Consider the following 13,403-nt stretch of genomic DNA (forward strand, 5'->3'; position numbering starts at 1 on the left):
ATTAAAGATTACTGAGAATAGATAGATATAGATAGTATTATAATTATGTGGCTGGCATTATATTCACTCAAAATTAATTAAATCTCAAGCTCAACAACAAGCCAAACAAACTCCAGTCCGTATATTGTACCCAAAGAGTACTATAAACATAGAAAAAAAAAGGACAGTATATTATGCGGTGTCATAGATTATTTGTTAACAAAGCAGCTAGCGCCATCTATATTTCAACCCCATACACTAAATATTTACAATATCCGTATCAATTTTACCTCGTCTATACTTAGCCTGTACGATAGTTCATCAATCGTTTTATTCTCGTAATGAATTTTTGATATATTATGCCCTTCGAAATTAAAATGATTTAAGACACTGCCGCACTTTACACATCGTTGTTATATTACCTGCGTGGGAACAAGGTGGAGTTAAAAAAACAACAACTTTCACACAAAAACTTAAATATGAAAAGTGTCCATATCGCACATTAAATAAGCGTCTTTCCGCACAATACTTAAACAGACCTAACGTAACGTACGTACCATATCGTGCGTACTTTTTTCTCACAAAACTTTGAAATCGCAGAAGTCAGAAGGAAATCACACACGAGATACACAAAGCCTTATATTCCAGATGGACCAAAACCATCAATTTATACCATTTTATTACATTTTTGTATAAATACTAATTTTTGCAAGCGACTTCGTCTCCGTGGTAATATAAAACATACGAACTATATAAATAACAAAAAGCTACGTATCCCTAGGGAACTGGACATTTCTCGGAGATGAACCTTATTCCATACTCCAGACTTTGTTTTATATCTGTGCCAAATTTCAGTAAGATAGGTTAAACCGTTGCAGTATGATCGAGTTAACATTAAAAAATTAAATTAATGAATACCACTGGAACCGTAACTATTGCCGGGATAAATATTAGCCTATGTGTTCTTCCAGACTATGCTCTAAACCTGTGCCAAATTTCAACCGTTTAGGCTACAAACGCTAATAAACATCCATCCATCCATCGTAAGAGTGTCAATGTCTTGTTGACTATTTTAACTTAATAATTAAAAAATAAAAACTTAAATGTTGATATTGGCACAAATAGATTATACCATGTAGTGACATCTATGTCATTTTGAGGAACTAATTTCATTCAACCTTCAATGGGGATCAGGGTAGTTCAATAGATGTAGCTGCAACTTTCGCTTATGTCAAATTTATAAAGTTTGTGTGGAGTAAATTCCTATTGTCTATAACTTACGTCAAACGACAAATGTCGCTTATATTTACAAAACATATTTAAAAATACATAATCATTGTGAAATGAAGCAACAGCAGTAATCGATCTGGTTAAATCGAGGGTTCCATCACTGTGATTGTGCGATTTGTGATTTATTGTGGAACCTGCAGTATAACCTCAAAATTAACAAATTATACTTAAATCTTGGTAATTGTTGGAGAGATGGCGTTGCAGCTATCTAGACGGGAAGTAGACGACTTGCGCTCGTCGTTAGATCGTGCGATTTACCGGACAATTGGAAAATCTGATAGTTCATTATTATCAACAGTGGCGTCTTGCTTGACCAATGGGTATTCGAATCTAAGTTTTATCATGAGCTATTTAAAGTCTATAATTCTATATCGTTTACGACGAAAATACGTCAAAATTATATCATAGTAGCTTTAATTTAGTTATTTACAATAACGTTAATTCTATATTTAATATCAGACTTACAGATAAACCATAAAGTATATTAAGATAATATCTTTTTCAGCTATGAACGGAGGAAGATCATAGACAAAATCTCATCTCATATTGATTCAAAGAAAGCCAATAAGTTAGCAGATAAAGTGCTGGCTTTGGCACAGGAACTAATATCCAATCCTAAGACATCAAAGAGAAAATATGAATCAAGTGATAAAGACAGGGAATCTAAAAGGTAATAACCAATAATAAAATTAAGTATTAGTTATGTGAGTTCAAGTTTGAGAGTAGCCTTAATGGTAATGAAGGTAAGGAGTATAAGGTTAGCATGGGGGCATGTTATGAGGAGGGCTGAATTGCATGTTACAAGGAGAACATTAGTTATGAGTGTACACCGTTAGAGGTAGACCGCTACCCATAGACATCCTCAATTGCATATGCATTGCCTACCCTTAAACAACGAAGGACGCACATAAAAAGGATATTTCCCCTTCCTATGCATCTCCACCGTCAAATTCACTTCCCCTTCGCATCCTCTCCTTATAAGAAAAGGGAGGTAAAGAGATAGGGACTTAAATGAGGCCTTCGGAACCACACTCATCAGACGAAACATGGAATTGCTTCCATTTTATGCCTGTCTTGTGTGGTTGTGGTATTACACTGGGTGTGATAGCCCTGCAGTGCTAAGATGTTAAAGCGAGCACTACCACTTATCTTTCATAAAAATTCAATTTGTTTCTACATAAGCATTAATTACTTGTAAATCTACATTTTCCAGGTCAAGGCATGATGAGAAAGAGATCAAAGAAGAGAAGCGTGAGTCTAAGAGTGAGAAGGAAAGAGAAGAGAAAGACAATGAGATGTTAGTTGGTAATGGAATGGAGTTGCCAATCATTCTACCTGAAGGGGAGACGGTTGGATCGAAGATGGCAGGACTCAGTGCGGATAAAATTAAGGTATTTTTAATTTATATTACTTAAAACTAACTCCCTTGCTATTACATCCGCAACATTATAAAAAACTGTATTTTATCAAACTCCTATGTTTAATAGCATGAAAATATATAGCCTAAAGCATGTAAATGTAGGGGTTTTTATTAAAGAGAGTTAATTATTCAAAAATATTATGTGATTGCTGACATCCATGCATCCAGCATGTAGTATTGTATTTTTGCTTTATTATAATACTAGCGCGCTGTTCGCGACTTCGCCTGCGTGAAACTAAGAAATAATACATAATATAGCCTATGTTACTCAGATAAGTTACCTTTCTAATGGTGAAAGAATTTATATAATTGCCCCGATAGTTTTGGTGTTATTTCAATAAGTACAAAAATCCAAAAATATAATCTTTTCAAATCTTTCATACTTCATTCATACTAATATTATAAATACGAAAGTTTAGATGGATGGATGTTTGTTAGAGTTTGTAGCCTAAAAAACTGAACGGATTTTAATGAAATTTGGCATAGACGTATCGGATAGTCTGGAAGAACACATAGGGCACTCAGTTTTGTTTTATTTTAATTCCACGCGGACGGAGTCGCGAAAGCTAGTATTAATATAAAGAAAAAACTTCTATTTTTATATTTATTGAAATAATTCAAAAACTACTGGTCGGATTTTAAAAATTCTTTCACCGTTAGAAAGGTAATTTGTATGTGAGTAACATCATGCTTCATACTAATATTATAAATTCGAAAGTTTAGATGGATGGATGGATGTTAGAGTTTGTAGCCTAAACGACTGAACGGATTTTGATAAAATTTGATATAGATGTAGAGGATAGTCCGGAAGAACACATAGGCTACACACTTTTGTTTTTTTTTAATCCTACGCGGACAGAGTCGCGAGCGAAAGCTCCTAGGCTATATTTTTTAATTTCATGCAGGCAAAGTATGTTATATAACCTGTCTATTCCAGTTGATGATGGCAAACGCGCAGAAGGAGATAGAAGAGCGTAAGCGCGCCTTGTTAGCGATGAAGGGTGAGCAGAGACCGAGTGTGAACGCGGCGGTGGCGGCCGCACAGCAGCTGAAGGTCCAAATGCAGCAGAATAATGCGATACCACCCCCGAGTGTTATTAAACCTGTGTTGTATTCCAGACCATGTGAGTTATTTCTAATCAAACTGTGTTAGCGTATATATTGCTTAGTAGTGTTATTGTGTTTAGCACTAGCTGTTGCCCGCGACTTCGTCCGCGTGAAATTTTAAAGTTCCAAACCTACTTTTGCCACTATTTTCAACCTGTTACTAAGAGTATTAACTTAGTAGTAATCTACCGATGCAAGATACCAAATATCTAAGCCCGGTAGCTTGTTAGCTGATTTTTGGTACCACTAATATGGTTATATGCAGTTTTGGCTACGACATTTATCTAAATTTTCGCATTTGTAATTACTAGCTTTTGCCCACGACTTCGTCCGCCTGTTATTAAAAACAAAAGTAAGTATCCTATGTGCCAGATTATCCTCTACATCTATACTATTATAATAAAGCGTAAACACACACTTCTTTGTTGCCTAAGATGACAGCAATTACAGCTTATTTTTGAATAAATCTTTTTTTAATAAAAAGCCCTACACTTACGTCATGCTTTAGACTATATTTTCACACTATTAAACTAAGGGGGTAAATATTATGGATAAAAACACTAATGTGGAAAAGAGACCATAAGTCGTTGCCAACATGAAGGAAGCAAGATTGCCAAGATTATGTCATGTCATTTTGACATTTGCTATTGATAATTTGACAAATGTAAACAATAAAATGAAATTTTCATAATTTGATGCAGATGAAGCCGTAGGAGAACAGTTAGTCTATGATGAATTTAACTCTAACATATATCTAAATTTTCAGATCATACTTTATACTAATATTATAAATGCGAAAGTTTAGATGGATGGATGTTTGTTAGAGTTTGTAGCCTAAAAAAATTGAACGGATTTTGATGAAATTCGTCATAGATGTAGAGGGTAGTCTGGAAAAATACATAGGCTACACATTTTTTTTTAATTCCACGCTGGCGAAGTCACGGGTGAAAGCTAGTTTACAATATTAATATGATGTTTGACAGCTGTTGCCCATTTGAGTCAAGAGGAGTTGGAGAAGCAGAGGAAGATTGCTGAATTACAAGCCAGGATACAGAGGAAGTTGGCAGGTATATTATATTCAAATTTCTAACAATATTGAATTTTTAATTAAACAATTTCTCAATATAGTGTTTATAGATATTTTTAAAAACAGATACGTTGTCTACGCTTTCTCACAAATCGTGGTATACCTCGATCTGAAGGGTCGGGGGGGGGGAGGGGGGTTTACAATTTTCTATTATCTAGACTGGTAAACCTCCCTTTGCGTATTCTGGCGACACCCAATCTTTTTTATCAAACACAGTACATAATTATAATATACTAACTGTTGCTCCCGATTTTGCCTTTAAAAAATCAAAAACAATAAAAACGAGAAAATTAAAGAGGAAGTGGATTTGACGGTGGAGAAGATGCACAGGAAGGGGAAATATCTTCTTTATGTGCGTCTCCTCCTCCGTCGTATAAGGGTAGGCAACGCATCTTCAATTGTGGATGTCTATGGGCAGCGGTCGCTTCGCCATTTTGGTGATTTCAGGCGGCCGCTTGCTCTTTTGCCACCTTATTTAAAAAAAAAATAGTATAGATGTGTCTATAAACTGTACTTGTGTGTCTCCAGGCGGAGCCCTAGCGGCGGCAGGTAATTCGGGGCCTGCGCCCCTTATCTTGGACCGCGAGGGGCGCACCGTCGACACCAGCGGCAAGAGGGTGCAACTCACACACGTCGCTCCCACCCTTAAGGTAAATATGGTCCTTCGAGCATGAATTTTTTTTCACCAAATCTATATTTATATCTAGGTTTTACGATATTAGTATAGTAAGTAGAAAGAGATGGAATGTGTTTTTTATTATATAAGATGGCAAACTCGCAAGCACCCTGAATCCACCGAAATGGAAAGCGACCGCTGCGCATAGATATCCGCAATTGCAGCGCTGCCTACCCTTCATTGACGGAGATGGACATAAAGAGGACATTTCCCCTTCCTATGCTTCTCCACCGTCAAATACACTTTTCCTTCCCATACTTTCCTCTTAAGGGTGGTAAAGAGAAAGAGACTAAAATTAGGCCTCCGGCACCACACTCGTCAAATGAAACGCGGAATTGCTTCCACTTGACGCCTGTCTGTGTGGTCGTGGTATTGCTGGGGCGAGCCCTGCAGTGCTAACATGTTAAAGAGGGCACTACCACTGTCGAAATCAAGAAGGGAGTGACTGAGTTGTACAAAATTTATGGAGGAAGAAAACCTGTTGCCTGCAGAAGTAGAATAAACAGGAAGATAATATTAGTATATATAAATTCCAGGCAAATATCCGTGCGTTACGTCGCGAGGAGTTCAAAGCGCAGTTGTCCAGTGGCGCGGTGTCCAGCGTGCCAGCGGCCAGCGCGGCGTGGTACGACGAGCGCGTGGACAGCAAGCCAGCGGTGCGCACGCGGCGCGCCCTGCGCTTCAACGAGCCCGGCAAGTTCCGGCAACTCGCTGAACGACTGCGGATGAAGGTAAATGATAGAAATTGGAGCCAGTCCCACATCTGGCTGATAGAGGCTCAGATAGCTTAATGTCACTGTCAGAAGGAATAAAAGCCGATATTATCATCACATTTTACATTTTGAATTGTTAGCAGACAATTTACAATTTAGTGCAACAGGCCCTTAAACTCCAAATTCTATTAATATCTTGTCCGTCAGATTGTAACGCTTAAGAAGCTAAGTTAAAATTCCAGTATTTAGCCCTCTCTCTCTCCGGATCGTTTCCTCATTCCTGAGGGTCCACGACCACTCTCCTTGGCACTCTCTCGAAGGGCGTTTCTCCATTTTGTGCTATTCTCTGCGACATGTATGGCGTTATGAATAGAATAATGTATTTAGCCCTAAGGGACATTAAATAAAGATGCATGGTCGGCTCGAAGGACCATTGTTTTGATAGATTTAAGGGTGATCTAATTTGATTAATATTAACAAATAATATCTATCTTTTTTTAAAATGACGTCACCACTAGTTACTTTAATTTACACAGTTCGAAAATAAACTTAGTTAAACGATTATTTTATAGTAGTTTACACGATTTAAAATGTTTCGTGAATTAAAAGCACAATTTGGTACTAATTTCCCTGCTCGAAGGACCAAATTTCTAACACTCATAAACTTAATATTCTAATTTGATCTTTATCATTATTTGAATAGATATTATCAGAGCGTCGGTGGCTCAGTGGTTTGAACACTTGACTTGTCTACAGATCTTGGGTTCGAATCCTGTACCAATGTGATTTTAGATTTTTCGAATTTTCATATGTACATAATGGGGATGTTTCCTAATTTTTGGAATTGCTTTTATTATGTAGATAAACCGTATCTGAATATGAAAAAAATATATAATAAAATCATATACGCAACATTTCATTACAAAAACACTTAACTAAAAACAACTTCTCCAAAGACCGCGAAAACGCCTCATGACGTCACTTTCTTGCTTACAAACCTCGCGTCGCGGTCTGTCAAATTTGAATATTAGCTACTCAAATAACTTTTACTATTTTTTTCGTCATATTAATCGAAAAATTGCTCGTAAAATATGTCGTAAATATAAAAACACTTAATAATGGAGTCCTCATAATATAACACACGCAAACTCAATTCTTATAATCATTTAAAAAAATATATAACTACAAAATGCACTGACATTCACTGAAGTTGGTCACACTGCCATGTTATATGCGAGAAAGTGACGTCATTGGTGTTTGAGATCGAGTAATGGAGGGTAAAAAATATTGCAACGTTTTTAATTTATATTTAATTTGAGACAAACATTCAAGGTCTCTAAATGTTATTATAGGTTATAAAATGCTGTCTTTAAAATATTAAACATAACTTTATTTGGATTTGTAACATTAGGAAACATCCCCATTTACCCGACGTTCTTACGATGAAGGAAAGTGTGATGCATATCGGTGAAGAAATTCAAAGATATGTGTGAAGTCAACCCGCACTTGGCCAGTTGACTATGGCCTAGTCACCCCTTATTAGGGTAGGCTCCGAGCCCCTCGGTGGGGACGTAGTGAGCTGGTGATGATGATTGTATAAGGTGTATTTTCTAGGCTCAATTAGAGAAATTGCAAAACGAGATAAGTCAGATAGCTCGGAAAACAGGCATATCTTCAGCAACTAAGTTAGCTCTGCTCGCTGCTGATACTCCTGATAGCGACCGTCTGCCTGATATTGAATGGTACGTATTTATATGTTATTATATATACTTAAGTATTATAAATGCGAAAGTTAACAGTGGTAGTGCTTTAACATGTTAGCACTGCAGGGCTCACCACCAATACTCTTAATAATCTTTTATTTAGTTACATTTTTTTTTTCTCCTACTTAGTTTCTACGTCATGTTTGTTTGTCTGTTATTACTTCTGATTGTGTTGTTGCTAAGGATTAAATGTCATTTCTTTCTTTCTTTCTTTCTTTCTTTCTTTCTTTCTTTCTTTCTTTCAATACCACGACCACAGACAGGCGTCAAGTGGAAGCAATTCCGTGTACAGTCTGATGAGTGTGCTGGAGGCCTAATTTAAGTCCCTTTTCTTAAGTGGAAAGGATGGGAAGGAAAACTGTATTTGACCGTGGAGACGCATATGAAAGGGAAATGTCCTCTTTATGTGCGTCTCCGTCAATGAAGGGTAGGCAGCGCTGCAATTGCGGATGTATGTGCAGCGGTCACTTTACATTTCGGTGGATTCAGGCCGCTTGCGATTTTGCCACATTATATTATGAAAAAAAAAGTTTAGATGGATGTTTGTTAGAGTTTGTAGCCTAAACGAAGAAACGGATCTTGATGAAATTTAGTACAGACGTAAAGGATAGTCTGGAAGAATACATAGGCTAGTCACTTTTTGTAATTCACGCGGACGAAGTCGCGGGCAAAAGCTAGTACTAAATAATTAGTAAAAATATAGCCTATGTCACTCAACTGATATCAGCTTTTAGTTTTTGTCCCTTTTCCACATGAGGGCTTTATCCAATTTATTTACCCACTTAATAGCTTGAAAGATAAAGCATGTATGTGTAGGGCTTTGTATTAATGAATTCAAAAACTAGCTTTCGCTCGTGACTTCGTCCGCGCGGGAAAAAAATGCAAGTATAGTGTGTCTAAATAATTTAGATTAGTTTGACAATAAACTTCAAATTTAGTAAGGATGTGTTGTGTAAAATCATAAACCTTATCGATTTTCGATTTTTACTCTCATAGAAGTTGGAATCGATAGATTCATAGTTATAACTTATGAATTAAAAAAACACTGTTTTCTCAAATTAATAATGACCATAACAAATAATGAGACTAAATAAATGTTTATTACTACTACAGCCGTACGTAATCGAAATGGATTTCACTATTATTTCTGTCATCGGTTCTCTACACTATAATCAATACTAGAATTGTCCTCTAAATTAGTTAATAACAAAATAATAATTTTAGTTGAGTTCGATAATTATTTAAACCGAATATCGATAGTTCATAATAGTTCGCTGCAAGTTTGTTTCGTCACTGCGATACCTGTCTATTAAGTACGGCATTTGCCTTCATACAAATTGAATTCGATACTTCATATGCGTCATTTATCAAACTAATCTAAATTATTTAGACTATAGCCTAAGTGTTCTTCCAGATTATTGTCTACATCTATACCAAATTTCATTGAAATCCGGTCAGCCATTTTTGGTACAAACACTAACAAACATCCATCTAAACTTTCGCATTTATAATATTAGTATGATATATGTGATTATCTAAAGAAAGTGTATAAATATTCTATTTCTAGGTGGGATAGTGTAATCCTGATGACTCCAGAAGAGAGAGAAGAGAAGAGAAAGAGAAGTGCTCCTACAGGGGACAGTAGAACGGACATACAAAGAGTGGACGCTTGTAATGTAGGTGATGATGATATTGTTGAAAATTTAAATGAAGACGCCATCACCAATCTTGTTGAACATCCACAACAGTTGCGACCACCAAGTTAGTTGAATACCTCTTATTATTTTACTAATTATAAACTATTTCGCGATGACTTCATGTGGGAAAGGGACCATAAACTACAAGCTGCCAACATTAAGGTTATTATGGTAACAATAATTTTGACATTTGCAATTAAGAATTTGACATATATAAACATTATGACTCCAAAAATCAAACATAAATATGGGACCCACCTGCATTACCTTTCGGATAAAAAAAGAATTATCAAAATCTGTCTGAATGCCATAACACACATAAAAAATAGAAATTAAAAAAACATACAGACGACTTGAGTACCTCCTTCTTTTGGGAAGTCGGTCAAAAGTAATGTTTTTATAATTAAATGCGGATGAAGCCGCACTGGAATGGCTAGTTCAAAATCTGACTGAATTTGCATAAACTGTTTAGAAAAAATAAAAGACCATTATAAGTTAATTCACTTTATTAGGATCAACACATAGAAACCCTATTCTTTTAAAAAATGACGGACACCCTATCGACCGACACAATACACAGCTTTCCAAAATAACCGGTGCGGTTGTGCTTGTAGTTTCTGGAACATTCTCCGTCGAAGTAACCGTTATACCGCTATTTAACACGTTATTTTCATAACTGTTAACGTTATTACCGTTATATTCGTTTGGATTGTAGTAATTTGTTGGATTATTGTATTGATATGGATAGTAAAATTGGTTATTGTATGGATATTTATAATTATTTATTGGATAGTAATTATTAGCAGTATTTTTATTATTATTTAGTGTATTTGTTCTAATAGGTTGATAACTAGGATTTGCTGGTTGGTTGTATATGTTATTTTGTTGGTTATAACCGTTATTTGTATGGAATCTATCAGTTATAGCGCCAAAATTTATGTTTGTCTGATGATTATTTTGTTTGTTTGTTTTATTTGTGTTGTAATAATTTAAATTAGTGATTTGGTTTGAATTAAGCGTGTTAAACGGTTTGGAATACCTTGTATTATTATATATAATGAATGATGCGTTCCAGTTCGGATAATAACGGTTATTAAATCTCTCGTTAACGTTTCTTTTTCTCCGATGGAATAGTGATTTGATTATTTCATATCTCGATTTCTTTTGATAATTAGAAGTTTCTTTATTCAATTTATCTAAATTTAAATGTTCTTTCTTGTTTTTATTTGTGTTTTCAGTTTTAATTTCGTTTACGACATCTTTTTGATTATATTCAGAAGTGTCGCTTTGTTCGATTTTCAAGTTTTTTTTATTGAGTTTTTCAATTTTATCTTCCTTTAGTTTAATATAATTCGTGTATATTTCATTATTTAATGCTGGTACCTTTTGTTTATATCCGGAATTTTCTTTTTTCTTAAGTTTGTTGTTAACTTGGTTGGTATTTTTAGATTCTTCCTCGGATTTAATTTCATTTTTCAAATTTTCCTTATAAATGTCTTCGATATTGTTTATTATATTTGGTCCAATAGCGTTTTCTTCGATTTTAACATCAAATTGTGCAGTTCTTTTAACTCGTATGTCTAACGGATGGTTTTTTATATTGTAATTGTTAAGTTTTCCACCAATATTTAGTAGAACAGCTATTACGTATAACTCGAGTAACATTATGTACAACTTTACTCGACGAATGTTATTTATAGACTAAATTGTATGCGGTTTGGTTTTATCGTCTGTTAGTATGCTAGTCTTTGCACGCGTATGTGTTTATTTTACATCTATCTTATTTATATGTGATTTTTTCTGTATTCCGCATAGGTTAAAAGTAACAGTGGTAGTGCCCGCTTTAACATCTTCGCACTGTAGGGCTCGCCCCAGTAATACCACGACCACACAGACAGGCGAGAAGTAGGAGTAATTCCTTGTTTCGTCTCATGACTGTAGTGCCGGAGGCCTAATTTTGGTCCCTTGTAAAGCTACCCTTTTCTTAAGAGGAAGGGATGGGAAGGAAAAGTGGATTTGACGATGAAGGAGACGCATAGGAAAGGGAAATATCCTCTTTATGTCCGTCTCCTCCGTCGACTACGGGTAGGCAACGCATCTGCAATTGCGAATGTCTGGGCAGCGGTCGTTTCGCCATTGTAGCGGTTTTAGGTGGCCGCTTGCTCGTTTGCCACCCTATAATATAATAAAAAAAGGTATTTTAACTGTAAAATCTGATTGTTCATATAAATCGTGTCAAGCTTAACAGAGAACTGTACAGTTAAAAGATATTGTTTCTATAAACGTAACAGTTATATGTTTAGTTAAAACTGAAGATTAGCTGCCTTTTGGAATATCAATGTTTTCTTCGTTGTTGTTATAGGAGGTTTATTTTATTTTTTCTTACGTGATAAGTTATTTTTTTATGTTAAAAGTGGAGACATACAAACGGACATTACAGTAAATGTTTTATATGAATATTTATGAAGATGACAGCATTTCCGGTTGTTTATCTTTTGCGGTAAAATCACGGATTTGTTGTTGGCTGCTATATTTGATTAACAATATTTAATATTTAGAAATAATTTTAAGAGATGAATGTACCATTTTTGATTCAATTTTAAAGTCCTTTATGGTATTCACTGAAAATGTACCTTTTAATGGTGAAAGAATTAAAATTGCCCCAGTAGTTTTTGAGTTATTTCAATACATACAAAAATACATTTTTTTCATCTTTACAATATTTAAAATACAAATGATTAGGGTGTAAGCACGGTAAATATTGTAATCTTCAAATATTTATTTAATTTGCATGTGTTTATTTTTACGAAATATTATCAAGGACATTGCAAGGTTACTATATTTTTACACTTAAATTCCTTATCTAATGTAATTTCCTGTTTCATTTAATACGCATTTCAGTTGTATGGATAATTTTAAATACTAATATAAAGAGGAAAGATTTTTTTTATAACATAAGATGGCAAACGAGCAAGCGGCCACCTGAATCCGTCAAAATGACGAAGCGACCGCTGCCCATAGACATCCGTAATTGCAGATGCGTTACCTACGTTTATCCAACGGAGGAGGAGACGCACATAAAGAGGATATTTCCCCTTCCTATGCATCTCCTCCACCATCAAATCCACTTCTCGTTGCAATCCTTCCCTTTTAATAAAGGGTGGCACTTGTATTTTTGTATGTATGGAATTAACTCCAAAACTACTGGGACGATTTCAAAAATTCTTTCACCATTAGAAAGGTAATTTATCTGTGAGTAACATAGGGAATTTTTTTTTAATTTCACGCGAAGTCGCAAGCAACAGTTAGTTTTAAATATTTAGCCATTGGAGACTTGATATTACTTATAATTAGTTTTCTACATATACGTCTCTATTCAATTTATAAAACCAGCCGTTTGCTAGCGTCTTACTCCACGAGAAATTTAAAAATATAGCCTATGTTACTCAGTGATAACGTGGCTCGGTAAATTTTAATTTTTATGGCATTTTTGACATTGACAGAGGCGTCTCCTAGTTTTTAGAGTTTCCAGTAAAAAAAACTTCAGAAATTCTCCCAAGTGTAGTGAACAAATTCAGATACATATATGTGAATTCAACCCCCAGTAGGCCAGCCCCTAATTAGGGGTGTCAAAATGATTCAAATTAGCTGATGATTTTCAGCGGAGCCAC

At 35.2% G+C, this 13,403-nt stretch overlaps 1 protein-coding gene across 1 annotated transcript in view; it reads left to right on the forward strand.

Moving 5' to 3' along the window:
• The first annotated feature begins 1,219 nt into the window (after positions 1-1,219).
• The window catches only part of LOC106101220 (U4/U6 small nuclear ribonucleoprotein Prp3), a 16,034-nt gene continuing 3,850 nt past the window's right edge, over positions 1,220-13,403 (forward strand). The window contains exons 1-10 of the mRNA XM_013280379.1: positions 1,220-1,589; positions 1,775-1,939; positions 2,483-2,660; positions 3,627-3,813; positions 4,780-4,863; positions 5,412-5,533; positions 6,096-6,290; positions 7,887-8,014; positions 9,603-9,800; positions 10,152-10,164. Of these exons, the coding sequence (XP_013135833.1) occupies positions 1,462-1,589; positions 1,775-1,939; positions 2,483-2,660; positions 3,627-3,813; positions 4,780-4,863; positions 5,412-5,533; positions 6,096-6,290; positions 7,887-8,014; positions 9,603-9,800; positions 10,152-10,164 (1,398 nt within the window). The 5' untranslated portion in view covers positions 1,220-1,461. The remainder of the gene's footprint in view (positions 1,590-1,774; positions 1,940-2,482; positions 2,661-3,626; positions 3,814-4,779; positions 4,864-5,411; positions 5,534-6,095; positions 6,291-7,886; positions 8,015-9,602; positions 9,801-10,151; positions 10,165-13,403) is intronic.

Source organism: Papilio polytes, unplaced genomic scaffold, assembly GCF_000836215.1.
Source record: "Papilio polytes unplaced genomic scaffold, Ppol_1.0 DF824002.1, whole genome shotgun sequence".
In the NCBI taxonomy this organism is placed as follows: Eukaryota; Metazoa; Arthropoda; class Insecta; order Lepidoptera; family Papilionidae; genus Papilio; species Papilio polytes.